Source organism: Rhinopithecus roxellana, chromosome 2 (genome assembly GCF_007565055.1).
Source record: "Rhinopithecus roxellana isolate Shanxi Qingling chromosome 2, ASM756505v1, whole genome shotgun sequence".
In the NCBI taxonomy this organism is placed as follows: Eukaryota; Metazoa; Chordata; class Mammalia; order Primates; family Cercopithecidae; genus Rhinopithecus; species Rhinopithecus roxellana.
This window is the reverse complement of record NC_044550.1, coordinates 146,016,136-146,031,570: the sequence shown is the minus strand read 5'-3', so window position 1 is coordinate 146,031,570 and position 15,435 is coordinate 146,016,136. Positions and strand designations below refer to the sequence as shown.

General features: G+C 36.7%; 1 protein-coding gene across 4 annotated transcripts in view; it reads left to right on the top strand.

Annotated features, from left to right (window-relative positions):
- The window catches only part of ATP8A1 (ATPase phospholipid transporting 8A1), a 267,599-nt gene that overhangs the window by 67,003 nt on the left and 185,161 nt on the right, over positions 1-15,435 (top strand). For 2 of the 4 annotated variants that reach the window (XM_010363768.2, XM_030921972.1), the window contains 3 exons: positions 3,666-3,739; positions 9,687-9,756; positions 11,520-11,647. In XM_010363768.2, coding sequence (XP_010362070.1) covers positions 3,666-3,739; positions 9,687-9,756; positions 11,520-11,647 — 272 coding nt within the window. Of the gene's footprint in view, positions 1-3,665; positions 3,740-7,124; positions 7,199-9,686; positions 9,757-11,519; positions 11,648-15,435 lie in introns of all 4 variants that reach the window. The other 2 variants (XM_030921962.1, XM_030921978.1) reach the window with 2 other exon arrangements.

Sequence of the window (15,435 nt, the reverse complement as noted above, 5' to 3'; positions counted from 1 at the left end):
ATATCTCCACTTGTATAAAAATGTTTATTGTAGCATTATTTACTTACAATAGCAAAAAACTACAATATATGGAAATACAACAATAGGGAAGGTTTTATAAATTATGGCATACTCATATTTTGTGACAAGTAAAATCTGTAATGTCACATGGTATAGCAACACAGAAAAAATTATACTATTCATTTGACAAGTATTTATTGAGTGCATATGCCAAGCAGTGAGCTTAAAGCATCAAGCAAGACAAATCAGGGTTCCTGTATCATAAGATATAATCATAGGTGAAAAAAAATAGTACTATGTACCCTGAAATACTGGCTTTGTAAATTGTTCGTTGAACAAGTGAACAGGCACAAAAGCAGCCTTACTTGTTGGGATAACAAGATTGTGAGGTGAGTCTTTTCTTTGGCTTATATGATACTTTGTGCAATTAAAAATAAAATCAATAAACCAGAACCAAGAGTGTCATCTACATGCCAAGGCAATATGATAGACCTTAGTGTAAATGGGCTTTACTTCAGGGCTCTTTCTCTGCCTTTCTAAATGTGTGGCTGCTGTGGTTGCTCTTCAACGGCCCTCAAAGGACCTACAAATTTGCCTAGCATACATCTAATCATTCACAGCTGGGCAGACTTCAGCTCTGAGGTGTTAATGGTTTCTCTCTCCAGTTACTGCCCTGAAACCTTTTCCCTGTTGCAAAAGGTTAGCTTGCAGATCCATAGTTTTAAAAGTAAGTATTGTAATCACAAAGCCCTACATGTAGGAAACTACATTGTGACTCCTGAACTGTAAGCTGCTGGTTTCATTGCTCTCACCACAGATTATTTCTGTACAATGAGGTGCAGCTAACACTGTTCACAGGTTTTTGAGATGTACACAGGTGGAGAATTTAGCGGAAGAATCTTGGAATCAACATATTCTTCTGACTTATTAGGGTAGCATGACATGGTGGGCTGAATGCATGTGTAAAAGTTACTCTGTAAAGCCACTTTAATGCATGAAGCCTCCACCACAATATGTATGTATTTTTTCTTTTTTCTTTCTTTTTTTTTTTTTTTCTGAGACAGAGTCTCACTCTGTTGCCCAGACTGGAGTGCAGTGGCGTGATCTCGACTCACTGCAACCTCTGCCTCCTGGGTTCAAATGATTCTCCTGCCTCAGCCTCCTGAGTAGCTGGGATTACAGGCACCCGCCACCATGCACAGCTAATTTTTGTATTTTTGGTAGAGACGGGGTTTCACCATGTTGGCCAGGCTGGTCTTGAACTCCTGACCTCGGGTGATCCACCCGCCTTGGCCTCCCAAAGTACTGGGATTACAGGTGTGAGCCACCACGCCCAGCCAATAGTTGGATTTTTAAATAAGGCTGTTGCAGTCTTACTATTTTACATAATCCTCAATGTTGTTAATATCAGTGACTTCAGAAGGCTGTAGGTAGTGGACTGAAAGCCCTAAATATTTCCTTAACTTTGGCATTTTGGGGACTAAAACTGCTTTATCATGACATTCCTCCGATTGGAATATATATGATCAAAGCATTTTTGTCATCTTGACTTTTTCTTCTCTTGGTTCGTCTTGTGCACACACTAGACTGGAAGGGGAATGCTGTATTGGGAGCTCAGAACCCAAAAGGAAAGACAGGTGTTTGGATGTCTTTTGAGAAATTGATCTTAAACATAGGCATCCTAAGGAGTTAAGTTCCCTGCTTTCCTTACAGTAAAGAACTTTAGCATTCATTGATTTAGCATGCTTTAGTAAGAACTTCAGCATTTAGTAAGCCCATGGTTTTCCCAGGCCACTGGGGTACCATATAAATTGTTACTATTTTATTGAGTTTAATAACCACAAGCCCTTCTTTTGTCTTGCAATGAGTAAAGATGTTGGAAAGCAGCACAATCAATAAGGGATTTAAATCTGACTGTTAGACTCTAACATGATAGTGTAGAGGGTATGATTCTGATTTTGTGAAGCACATAGTTGAATTTAAGAGGAAACATTAACACACAGGAGGTGATTAAAGAACAATTAAATGGTAACCTGGATGCATTCTAAGTGTCATGATTACAGAGAATTTACATTTTATTATCTTTCTGTCAGTGAGTAATCACAGTATTATCACAGCACATTATTTTAAGGACCAGTTCATTTATATTGGACTTTTTAATTTTTCATCTTTGCCCTTTTTTGAGGTAGGGGGTGTTTGATTCCGAGATCCCTGGTAATTTGCCAGTTTCAGCTAGTCCGAATTTCAGATTTCACCTGAATTATTTTTTGAATCAAGAGACCCAGAACTTCCGTACTTGGACACTAAACATACATGTCATAAATGAAAGGACAATACCCCTGCCCCAACCTTTCCTAACCTCTTCTTTTGGTAAATAATAGACCACAGTGGGCTGCCTCTGCAGTAATTTCTTATTATGATTCCCACAAAGGACACTATTCTGTTCTTACCCTCAGTAGTGTTATTTTAGAGTTCAAGGAAAAGTAGGGAGGGGGAAGAACAAACAGGCTTTAATTTAAAAAGTCTTTTTTTCATCTATTACGTATTGAAATTCATATTTAAGCTCATTTGTCTACTAAGAGATCAATTTTTTTTTTTTTTTTTTTTTTTGAGACGAAGTCTTGCCCTGTTGGCCAGGCCGGAGTGCAGTGGCGCAATCTGGGCTCCGCCTCCTGGGTTCACGCCATTCTCCTGCCTCAGCCTCCCCAGTAGCTGGGACTACAGGTGCCCACCACCATGCCCGGCTAATTTTTTGTATTTTTAGTAGAGGCGGGCTTTCACTGTGTTAGTCAGGATGGTCTTGATTTCCTGACCTTGTGATCCGCCCGCCTCGGCCTTCCAAAGTGCTGCAATTACAGGCGTGAGCCACCGCGCCCAGCCAGGAAGTCAGCTTTCGTGATGTAAGGGGAGCGGCTAACAGTGTAACTTGGTCAGCTCAGTTAAGCCAAGTTGTTGCTTAGTTATTGTATTGTTTGCCAAAAGCTATGTGACACATCTGTCACTTAAATTATTACTAACAGTTTTTGAACATAGTATGTCTTTGTCTTTATGCCGGGCTCAGAAAAATGCTAAGAGGTAGTAAAATGAAGAGATTAACTTTTAATTTAAAATGCATTGATAGTTTCACAAAATTATGCAAAATCAGGATTTGCAGACAGTCAGACGTGGATTTGAGTCTAAGCTCTTCAACTCCCCATCATCTTAAGCAAAAATCTCAGAATCTCAGACTCATTTTCTTTCTCTCCAGAGGATGAGTTATAAGCAATACTAGTTTCACAAGCATTATTGTGAGGAGCAGTTATATATAATAGCGTCTCCAGTTACAGTGGGATTTCCTTAAATAGGATAAAGATTTATATTGGTAAATTCCTCCTTTATGTTTTTATGTTAAAGAGAGGATATGAGAAGTTGAGATGTCAATTAAGTGGATAGAATAGATTGATTTTATCAAGATAAGTTATATATCCAATATATAATGTCCAATTTTTAAAGGATTCCTCCATCCCTGGTCTCACTCCTAGATAATTTTCTTCCATTTTGTGAAGATAAGAGGTTCTTGTTTGCCAATAACTATTTTTACTGTATTCTGTGCTTTTTACAATGGGTTGTATATTTGTAACTATCTTTCAATGCAGATAATTAACCAATTCCCAGTTTTCTTTCAGGTAAATGTTGGAGATATAGTTGTAATAAAAGGCAAAGAGTATATACCTGCTGACACTGTACTTCTCTCATCAAGGTAGAGATGCCTACTGATGCTCAAACAGTGTAGAGGATGGTTTCTCTACCCTGCATTGACCTTGTGATTTCTCCAAGGAAATAAGGAATAAACGAAGAATTAAAAACCTCTCTAATAATTTTTATTTAAACATTTAAAAAATTGATTGGACTTAAAGGGCTCTTTCATGTTTGCCATATAGAATAAGTGATAGGTACTATACTTTATCATTCAAATATAATTAAGAGTCTACTCTCCCTCTGAATCTATCCAGATCCTTTTGTGGGGATCATAATTCTTTTAAGATTTCCTGTCATTTATTTTATATAATACATGGATTGAGTTCTATTGATTTTTTTATCTTTCAATCCTTGTTCATCATAAATCCCTGCAAAGTTTCTTGATTATTGTGATGGAATGGTACTAAAAAATGGATGAATGATTCTTTTTGCCATCATGCCTTTTGAAATGCCATACTCTTCCAACAGAAAAGTACTTTGCTCTTTCTTTTAAGTTCTTTCAGTTACTTAATTTAAATAATTTTCATTTTACTCATATTTTAGTCATGAATTAGTATTCAGTATGAATTAGTATTCATATGGCACTGTTACCCTTTAAAGAATGTGACTTTCAAATGGTTTTAGGTTTAAAAACTATAAACTAGTCCTATTTTAAATTAAGAAAAATTGTTTTTAATATTTTAGAGGTTGTTTATCATCATTTCCTTGGACAGTTTTATTTGTAAATCCACATATGAATATGGATGGTGTCCTTTTTTCAAAATCTATTTAATCAGGTCATCATTTAAAGTGATTCAATTCATGACAAGTTAGTGAAACTTAGCTGAACAAGTAAAAGTAATCTAGATATTTATAGAAGTAAGTCTACAACCAATTAAAGTAACTGCATGTAGTTATATTTCTGTATCTTTTTGTGCCATGTACCTATAGGTTTTTGTTTTCAGAAAAATTGATGTAGATGTTTTCAAATCACCCTTTCTGTTCTTAGTTTCCTTTGCTTATAACTTTATCAGGATAAATCTCTAAAACTGAGTGAAGCTAACCATCCATTCTTGGCATCTTGAGAATTAGCTTGAGGGAGAGCTTATTGTCATTGTCTCAGGTTCTAAGTAGTATCTAGAGAGAGCTCTCCTTAGGGAGTGAAAAGCCGGGATTCTTACTCTGAGTTGGTGATTTTGAACCAACTGCTTAATCTCTCATGCCTTGGTTTCACATCTTTTATATAAAGATGGCTTAAATGATCAAATTCTAATATTCCCCAATTCTTTTTGTTTACATTGATAAGCTTTAAGAGTACCCTACAGAGTGGTGTCCATTCAGTTTTACTAAGTAAAAATGTGATGAATGTATTGCACAGTGGGCCACCTGAATGTTTTACAGTTGTGTGCTGCATAACAGCATTTCGGTCAGTTACAAAACACATACACAACGGTGGTCCCATAAGATTATAATGGAGCAGAAAAACTCCTATTGCACAAATACTCACTATTGTGTCACTGTTTCTTTACACTATTCCGTACAGTAACATGCTGTACAGGTTTGTAGCCTAGGAGCAATCTGCTACACCATATGGCCTATAGACTATACATCTAGGTTTGTATAGGTACCCTCTATGATGCTCGCACAGTGACAAAAATGCCTAACAATCCTTTCCTCAGAAGCTGCACCTGTCATTGTCACGTGACTGTATAAGCAAGTTCAAAATGATAGTAACAGCTTCTAACAATTTGGGAAAGTATTGTTTTCCCGATTAAACTCTTAGAGACAAAATTATAGAATGAATCATATACACTGAACCATTAAATACAATTTTTATTTTTGATGCTCAAAAATGTGAAGATAATCGACTATACTGCCCTGAATTTATACTTAATTTTAAGTTGGAAATTTCCAAAATCTTTACTGTCTGACTCTATCCAATTTCAGAAACTCCCCAGCAAGCTACCTGTATTTCTTAAACTTTAGACCATTTTTACAGAACTTATTTTATAAACATTAAAAACACTTACTGGTGGTTATGAATATCAGTTTATCAAAACAGTTTCTGTGTCTTAATATGGTCTCCACAGTGATTAACTTCCTCCAAGATTATATTTTTAAAAGATTATCTGATTCGTTGCTTTTTGTTATTGAGTGGAATTCAAAATAAAGGCTGTGCTGTTAGACATTTCAATCCAAGTAGCAGAATACCACCTTTCAGGATTTTTTTTCCCTCAAAGAATTTTAGCATTACTTAACTCCTTTGAATCTACGTTAACCTCACGAAAGAGGTAGTAGTGTTTAATCATTTAACAGAAAGAGAAATTTTGACTTTAGGTAATGACTAAGTCAGGGTTGGAATACTCCTAATCTATCTTTACACTGTCCACTGTCAAAAGAAGTACATGATGATTTTCACCTGCAAGTGAGCAACCACTTAGCAGTAAGAGTAAACAACTGTTAATAATATTTTAATTTTCAATTTCTTTAAATTTTAATTACTGAGAGTGCATCTTCTGTGAGGTAGTTTGAAATTAAAGCATGAATATGGTTGAAAATTACTGTGTTTCATAGGCTTTCATTTTGAAATGAAACCGATTTTAGCATTTAATAAATAACGAATACATTTATGTGTTAAAGTATAAAGTAGGGTAAAATAACTCAAGCTGTTAATTCAAGTCCATATTCTTGGCATGTCTATTTCATACCCTCTCTGAAAAAACTTCTCTGAATTCAAAGGCTTACCCTTCCAAAACAATGCATTAATTGCTAAGTAACTCAAAAGGCTGCAGTTATGCCTTCTGACTTCCTAAGGCCTGTGTCTTTGCAGCTTGGCATTAAAGTTAATAAGATATTTATTCAATTAACTTTGAAAATATTTTGGAGTCAGAACGTTTTTAATAGTTGTTTTTTTTTTAAGTGGGGCAGGAACTAGTATACTTTTTTTTCAAAACCCTATCACAACCCTAAAAAATAATTTTCATCATTATTTCTTTCCTTCTTTGGTAATGGCTAAGTCAGGGTTGGAATACTGTGGACATACAGTAGATGGCATGAGGTTGAGAAATTTGAGAAAGAAAAATCTAGAATATAATGTAGTTCTCTATAAAATATGCTTTAATTTTATAAGCTTATGAGTAAACTTTTAAAAATTAAGTTTTTATACTAAAAATTTTAATTGGGCTTGAAAGCAAATAAATAACCCTCAAATACTAAATGTTTTCTTATGCTTCAGACCTGATCAAAATAAGTTTTGAAAAAAATGGCATTAAATGTTTTTATTAACATGTATTATTTTCTATAATAATTTCGAACTTTCTGTCTCTTTTGTCCATTTGTTTGTTTGTTTTTTTCTCTGTTCATTTTTTTTTTTTGCCATTTTACTTATTTTATACTGGGACATGTAGGTGGCAGTAGGGGAGATAGTGAAAGTGACCAATGGGGAACATCTCCCAGCAGATCTCATCAGTCTGTCCTCAAGGTTAGAACCACTGAGTCATATAGGATGCGTGTATGTGGGTCCTCACCGTAAACCAGAGAACAGTTGCACCCAAATGTGGTTGAATTCTGTGTCTCTTCCTTTAAAACACAAACTTTTTATACTGCTTGGTGATGGACATTTCACAGATGTTTTAAAGGGATTTTGGAATACTGTGTTGAGTGATGCTTGTCCTTCAGCTGGGCAGATTGAACTCCTGTTATCAATAGGAGTCTAAGAGGCATGACAATGAAAGTAGATTTTAATCTCCTATGTACCATTAATATATATTCATATTTAATAACATGCCTAAGTACTAAGGCTTAATTTATTATCTCTCCAGAATATTATTTTGAACAATGTTAAGCTTTTCATGAAACAGTCATTGAAAATTGATTAGATTATAAATATGTCTTATTCTTGTATTTTAAATTTTTCTGTAAGTTCTGTAAAATCCTTCCAGCGATTATGACTATAATTTGGGCTCATAGGGTTTATAGAGGACCCCCTGCACAAAGCTGGATGTTGCACATTTTGTACCGCATGCTTTGCGATCAACTTTTATCCCACTTGTATCTACTGACAAAGTGCACGTTCCTGTGATCAATTTCAGCTGTCTACTAGTGTCTGTATTGTGATATGCATCTTGTTTCATTTTTCACTTACTAATCAGAAAGCCTGCTTTGCCTCTCTTGACTAGTTTGTGTTTTAGATGTCATCATAATTTGCTGAAATATTTATGATCTAGCATGATTCCTTATCTGAGACTTCTTGCTGCCTTTTCACAGCACTATTAAGAATTGCTTCAGTAACTGCTGTCTTAAGTGATTGTTGAGAATGTTCTCAATTTCGATGCATATTTTATTAGCCCAGCTTCAAATAGAACTTAGCTATTTGAACTTCCTAACTTCCTAGCCATTTAAAGACCTACCTAGATAAGTTACTTTATGGACAAAAAAAAGTAGAATTAGAATGTTATTCTAATTGTCAGAATATGGAATCAACATTGTCATTTAGTATTTTCTTTGTCATCATGCTTCTATATTATCGGAAGATGTGTTTTATAAATTCATAAACTATGTTTCAAATGTATACATAAGTAAATTACAAATTTGGAGCAATTTCCAGAGCCAAATTGCTATTGTGACAGTGATTTAAAAACTAAAATTTTGAATAAGGGATAGAGTGAAAATATAAATATTGAAGGACTTAATTTTCAGAAAAAGTAGCAGCTTTTATGAAAGAAAGCTCATAGAGTAAATTGAAGAACTTGCAGAGCTACTTTAAAATGAATCAGTAAAATATTTTTGATTAATGTCTGTGTGTTTAAGCAATTTTCACAAATCTTCGGGCCAAAGAATTAAGCTACATGCCCATTTCTAAAACTTGGAATAGTCTGTTTTGCACATGTACAGGTTGGAAGTTGATTAGAAAATTCCAGGTGTTTGTAATTTGTAAATTTTTTTCTTTCTAGCTGAGTACACATGCTTATAAGAGATTACATTTATAATACTTATGTGATATTAGTAAATTAGGCCTGTTATATAACCAGGCATTAATGAGATTAACTTTAGAATGCTTTTCTTTAGAATTGAGGATCAGACTGTACCATTGGGCTACAAACTCACATGTCTGTAGTTGCTGGGCAGGTCAAATCAGCATGTGAAAAGGAAAGATAAGACAGTCTGGGCTGTGGTGGTATGATAAAACTGGAAACATGGACCCCTAATGCCAACCACCACACACCAGATTTTACTAAGACACACTGGTAGGGAACCCATGAAGTATATCTTCTAGGTTCAGGTCAAGGAGCAATATGGCCTGGCTGACTGATTTTAGTTTTAGTTTTTACCGCTGTGAGAATCTCTTAAGCAACTTTAATAGGAGAGCAGGAGTGGAAAACAGAGGGAGAAAGCTATATATCCACTTTCACTGTAAAATTTGTTCATACTACTTTTTTTTAAATAACCTTAACATTTAAATATTATGGTTTATATGATCCTATTCATCATAGCTAAAGGGTAGTAAACGCAGGTTTGTAGAACTAGCAATCTGGAATTTTCTCATCAACCACTTTCTTAACCAATTTACATGTGTGCCATGAGCATGAAATCTCATGTGGTGTTTTTGAGCTAAAGATAAATCCAGACACAAAACTGCTTTACGTTTCAGATACAGTCTGTGTTGTGTCTATGTGGATGAACAATTTAAATATGTGCAAATCTATTCATTTGCATTATCTTGAAGACCATTACCAATTGTTGTCAGGAAATTGCTTTTGGTCCTTCTGGCTGAAAAGCTAATCCATGAGTTGTCATGCATGGGTTCTGCCTCACAGCATCTTGCTGTTAGAATGAAAATCATCAAGAAGCTAGGTAACTATTACTTTGTCTAGAATGAAAGGCTTCAGTGAGTCTAAGCATTTAAATAAATTGTTGTTATGCTTTTCTTCCCCGACTAAATCTTTGTGCTTCTCAACTCCAAACTACAGTGAGCCCCAGGCCATGTGCTACATTGAAACATCCAACTTAGATGGTGAAACAAACTTGAAAATTAGGCAGGTAAGATCTAACACAAGTATATAGAATCACTGCTCTTTTATTACATGGAATTAAGGCTTCTTTCTTTGTGTTATTGTCTTGAAGTAATCTGTCCTATTGCAAATATGTTCCCATGGAACCACAACGAAGATGTTTTATAAACTGACATTGTTAAGTATTATGGAAGACTCCTATGTATTTGTCTGGGTAAATGTGGTCTGTCTTATAGATACTATTTATAATATTTTTAATTATGTAATAGCTAACACTCAGATAATAGTAGTTCTAAGGCTTTGATATGTTTTAACTTTTTCCTATTCACCTGGTTCAAATTATAATTTGACTTCACCATGTTAAAAAGCTGTACAAGGCTGGGCACAGTGGCTCACATATGTAATCACAGTTTGGGAGGCTGAGGCAGGCAGATCACGAGGTCAGGAGTTTGAGACCAGCCTGACCAATATGGTGAAACCCTGTCTCTAATAAAAATACAAAAAGTAGCCAGACATGGTGGCACACACCTGTAATCCCAGCTACTCAGGAGGCTGAGCCAGGAGAATTGCTTGAACCCGAGAGGCAGAGGTTGTAGTGAGCCGAGATCATGCCACCGCACTCCAGCCTGGGCAACAAAGTGAGACTCCGTCTCAAAAAAAAAAAAAAAAAAAAGAACAAAAAAAGGTGTACAAGAAGCTCCCATAACACAAGTTTACCTACATAAGCTCCATTGTATACCCCTGAACCTAAAATAAAAGTTTTTTAAAAAGTCATACTTTCTATTGCCGTTCAAAAACTCATCTTGGGGAATAGTTTACATTTCTATATTTACTTTTCATATCATCTCAAACAAAAACAACTGTGAAGTTTTTAAAGTTTTAAGAGGGACTCTAAAAATATATGCCCTTGGTTTCTAGATGAAAGATGAAAATGACATTTGGGAGGGTCGGGATGTGTTGGAACTAGATCATCACAGAGGGCCTGGACCCAGACTGCCACTGTGTGAGGGCCCTACTCAGTGGCAGCTGCTTCTGGTGGGCCAGAGGGAAACCCTGTTTTGGAGTTTCCTTTCTCAGTGGAATAAAAAGAAACAAAGCTATGTTCTTTGAACACAAATTCCATCTATTTTTCATCTTTTTTAGTTTCTGAAGACAGACTGTATAGTGCTAAATATTACTTTTATTTTCAGAAACAAATGGTGCTTTGGGGACTCACTTCAAATTATCTTTGCAGACTAGCTTATAGTCTCTTAAACATATTTAAGAACTCTCATAAAGGTGCCCTATTCTTTTTTTTTTTTGAGGCGGAGTCTCGCTCTGTCGCCCAGGCTGGAGTGCAGTGGCCGGATCTCAGCTCACTGCAAGCTCCGCCTCCCAGGTTTATGCCATTCTCCTGCCTCAGCCTCCCGAGTAGCTGGGACTACAGGTGCCCGCCACCTCGCCCGGCTAGTTTTTTGTATTTTTTAGTAGAGACGGGGTTTCACCGTGTTAGTCAGGATGGTCTCGATCTCCTGACCTCGTGATCCGCCCGTCTCGGCCTCCCAAAGTGCTGGGATTACAGGCTTGAGCCACCGCGCCCGGCCAAGGTGCCCTATTCTTGTGCTTAAAACCTGTGCTCAAGTCAGGGAGGAAGGTATCTCTTAATTATGATTTGACAGAGTAAGGGAGAATTGCTTATAAAAATAATGAGATCCCTTAGATCTCAAGACTTGGATGAATTCAAAATTCCTCCTCTTTTCCCAGATACAACTTATTTAATATACTTTTTACTTATTTAAAAATTCCAAACAGGGCTTACCAGCAACTTCAGATATCAAAGACATTGACAGTTTGATGAGGATTTCTGGCAGAATAGAGTGTGAAAGTCCAAACAGACATCTCTACGATTTTGTTGGAAACATAAGGCTTGATGGACATGGGTATGTAAAATCAGTCTTCTTAAAAACACAGAATCCATTGTGTCATAGTTTATTGCTGTGTCATCCAAGTCTGGATACATATTATTTTCTTCTGTGCTAAGTTTGAGTACTCAAAACCCTTTTTAAAGCATTTATATTCTACCCTGAGTCTTTCTGTGAAGATGTTGAATCTTATCCATTCATGTAGTGTAGCTGATGACTTCCCAGAGTTCCTGCCAATCTGGCAGGAGGATATTTTCAGAGATATTCCAAGCTTCTGGGACATTGTTTCGTGGGTAAACAATGGGAGTAAGAATTACCTGTGGCTTATTCTTTGGCCAAAATACTCATGTTATAGGCTTAACTATTCAATCTGCATGGCCTGGGTCCTTTCCTGTGATCTTGAGATGCTTCAAGGAGCTCAGACTCTACCTTCAGAGGGTCTTTTGTACTGGATAATTTATTGTCTCCTCCATGAAATTTCAAATGCTCTTTCTAGCCTGTGTTATTAATTATAGTCATCTCATCTCTTTTTGTTACCTGCTTCCTGCCTCTCTTGTTTCTTCTCTTCTACCCCTTTCCTCATTCATTCAACCAGTACATATTAAGCACCTAGTCAGCCAAGCCAGTTACAGGTGTTAAGGGGGCAACAGTGAACAAAGCAAATAAATATTCCTGGCCTTAAGCCTTAGTCTGTTCAGGCTGTTGTAACAAAATATCTTAGACTGAGTAATTTATGAATGACAGTAATTTATTGCTCACAGTTCTGGAAACTGGGAAGTCCAAAATCAAGGTACTAGAAGATTCAGTGTCTGCTGGGGGCCTGTTTCTCATAGGTGTCACCCAGTATGTGTCTTCACATGGCGGAGGCCCTCAGACCTCTTTTATAAGGGCATGAATTCCATTCCCAAAGGCCCCACCTTCTGATACCACCACTTTGGGAATTCTGTTTCAACATATGAATTTTGAGGAGACACAAACTTCATTCAGACCACAGCACCTTGTGAGCTTACTTTCTTGCAGTAAGGTAATGGCAAACATACTAACAATAAGATGAGAAATAAGAAAATTTTATACTATGTTAGAAGGTGATAAATACTTTGGGAAAAAAATTAGCACAGCGTAAGGAAGATTGGGTGTCTTTGGAAGGGAAGAACTTTTTGTCAGGGTGGTCACAGTTAGCCTCATTGAAAAGGTAACGTTTGAGCAGTGATTGGGAAGTGAGGAAGTTTGCCTTTTGACTATCTGGAGGGAGATGATTCCAGATGGAAGGAGTAGTCAGTGTAAATTATTAGTTCTATCATTACATGACCTTCAAGTGGAAAAATGCCTGGAATAATTGTGGATTGTTAGGGCGGTGTGGTTGCAGTGCTGTGATCCATAAAGAGAGTAATAGAAGAAGGGCCTAAAGAAAATAGAGGGCCAGATCCTATGGGCTTTGTAGGCCATTGTGACAATGTTACTCTGAGTGAAATGGGAATTCGTTGGAGGATTTTGAGGAAGAGAGATCAGCAGTTCAGTTTTGGAATTTATAAGTTTGTCTGGTCCAAACAGAGATGTCCAGGAGGCTGTTGAATATATATGTGAAGTTTGGGACAGAAGTCTGGGTTCATGAGATATATTTGGAAGTAGATGGCATAGATATTTAAAGCTACGAGGATGGAAGAAATGACTGAGAATGGAAAAGTATAGACAGAAAACCAAAGAGACCTAAGAACTATCCTAAGACTCTCCAACGTTATGTTGGGAAAAGCAAGGGCACTAGTGAAAGAGATGGAGACCAAGTTTATAGGATGGTAACCGAGGGAGTGAAGAAACCATACCAAGGCAGAGGGACCAAAACTGAGTCTGATATTGCTGATGGTCAAGTACAATGAGACTGACCACTAACATAATTACATTTAGAAAGTGGAGATCATTGAAACTGATTAGAACAGGTGTCTGATGATAGTAAGTTTGAGAAAATGGAAGAAGAGGAGTTGAAAATAGCAAGTATAGACTTCTTTTTCAATGAGTTTTGTTGCAAAGAGAGCAAAGAAATGAGGCAGAAAAGGTGAAGTCTTTCGTGCTTCCCTTCTCCCCTCTTTTCTCCTCCATTCCCTTCTTTCCCTACTTCCTCTACTTTATGGTATACCTTATCTCCCAGGCATTTGTAGTGGCTAAATATTGGCTAAATATACTAGTTCAACTCACCAGCCTGAGAGAATGTTTTTGGTGTTTTCATTATTTTGTAATTGCATGATTAGAGTGTTTGAATTCTAAAGGACATTTGAAGTATACCCTGAACTGTCATCTTCATTCAGATCCTCCAAAAGCTTTCCTGTAATCCTTGAAGTAATTACATGTTGTTTTAAAATTTGCACAGTGATCGTTCCGTGAACATATGGTGAAAGACTAATGATAGATTTGGCCATTTATGCCAGTATTATTTCTATAGTCTGACATTCTTAACTGGCCAGCTTCCATGTCTTAACAGTTTTCTGTCAAATTGATGCTGAGCAAATCTATGCCATGAAGGAGAAACTTTGTATGATGGTGCCAAGATTCAGGGTACAAAGGGAATTTATATAATATGCTGTATTTCATATGAAAGGTAGAAACAGATTTTCAAGACCTTTGTATCTGTAGCACATTTGGGGTTTACAATGATTGCCCAAAGCTCTTGGAGACCCTTTGGAATGAGTATACTTTGTTTCCTTTAAGGATGAGGGTCATAGTCTAATGCCAGAAGCCTTGGAACACCAGCTGTGATGAAAACTAACTAATTCTTCTTGAGTCCTTGTAATTGAAAAGTGGTATGTTTTGCCTTTGAAGAGTTTGTATCTAATTCCAGTCAATCCACACCACCAGTGCTGAGGTGACAGTTGCCATATTATACCCCATTGGCTGGGTAAGGAACAGTTGTCTCATTTGTGTCCCAGAGCATAGTCCAGCTTCCCAAGAAGTTATTGGAAACCCACTTTAGGCCCAAGGCCCCTTTCAACTCTGAAATGCACCCCTACTCTTGAGATATACACTGAAGGGGTTTCCTTCCAGGTATGTCCTAAAGGCATGCTATTGTACATAACGAATGAGAGTTGCAGTTGCATTGTTCTTTCTCTAAATTGGAATATAGTATTTCCTAAGGATTCACTCAAGTACTGTTGTTACCTACCCATCTGGATTGATTTAGCTGTGTCAGTAGAATTTGTGTAGTTCCTGAATGTCCGAGGCCCAAGCTGCTACTAGCCTTCCAAGCCTACTGGGCCAGAGCAGCTCACCAGAAATGAAGACCTCAGCCTCGCTTTGCCTCCACTTACAGAGAAGTTCTGTGTTGTCTGTAGACTTTTCTTGTGGAATTGTTTCCTTCTTTTTCCAGAATTTTAAAATATATTTTCTTTATATTTGACCTTTTTTCTCTTATTAAAATGAAGACTTGGTAATAGTAATCCATGACCCATTAAAATTTATGTATTACATTTTCCTCAAGAACTCCAGTATATCTGTGGTGACTTTGTTCCTTCTTATGTCCCTGTGTGAGTTATATCACCCAATAACCTACCATAGTGGGTAGCCTTGTGAAAAATCCACAAAAATACCACCTTGGACCTTATTCATGAAAAATGTGGTTTAAATGATAGGGAATGAACAGCTCCAAAATGCTTACTGTTCTTTGAAATTTATTCACAATTCTTAGGGAACCAATCTTCAAATACTATAAAAATGAATGTTCTAGAGGTTTTAAGTACAGGGACTTGTCTGTAGGGGGTCAGGGCTGGCAATGCAAATAAGTGGTGAGAGCTGTGTATTTATCTTAGGAATTTTTTTGG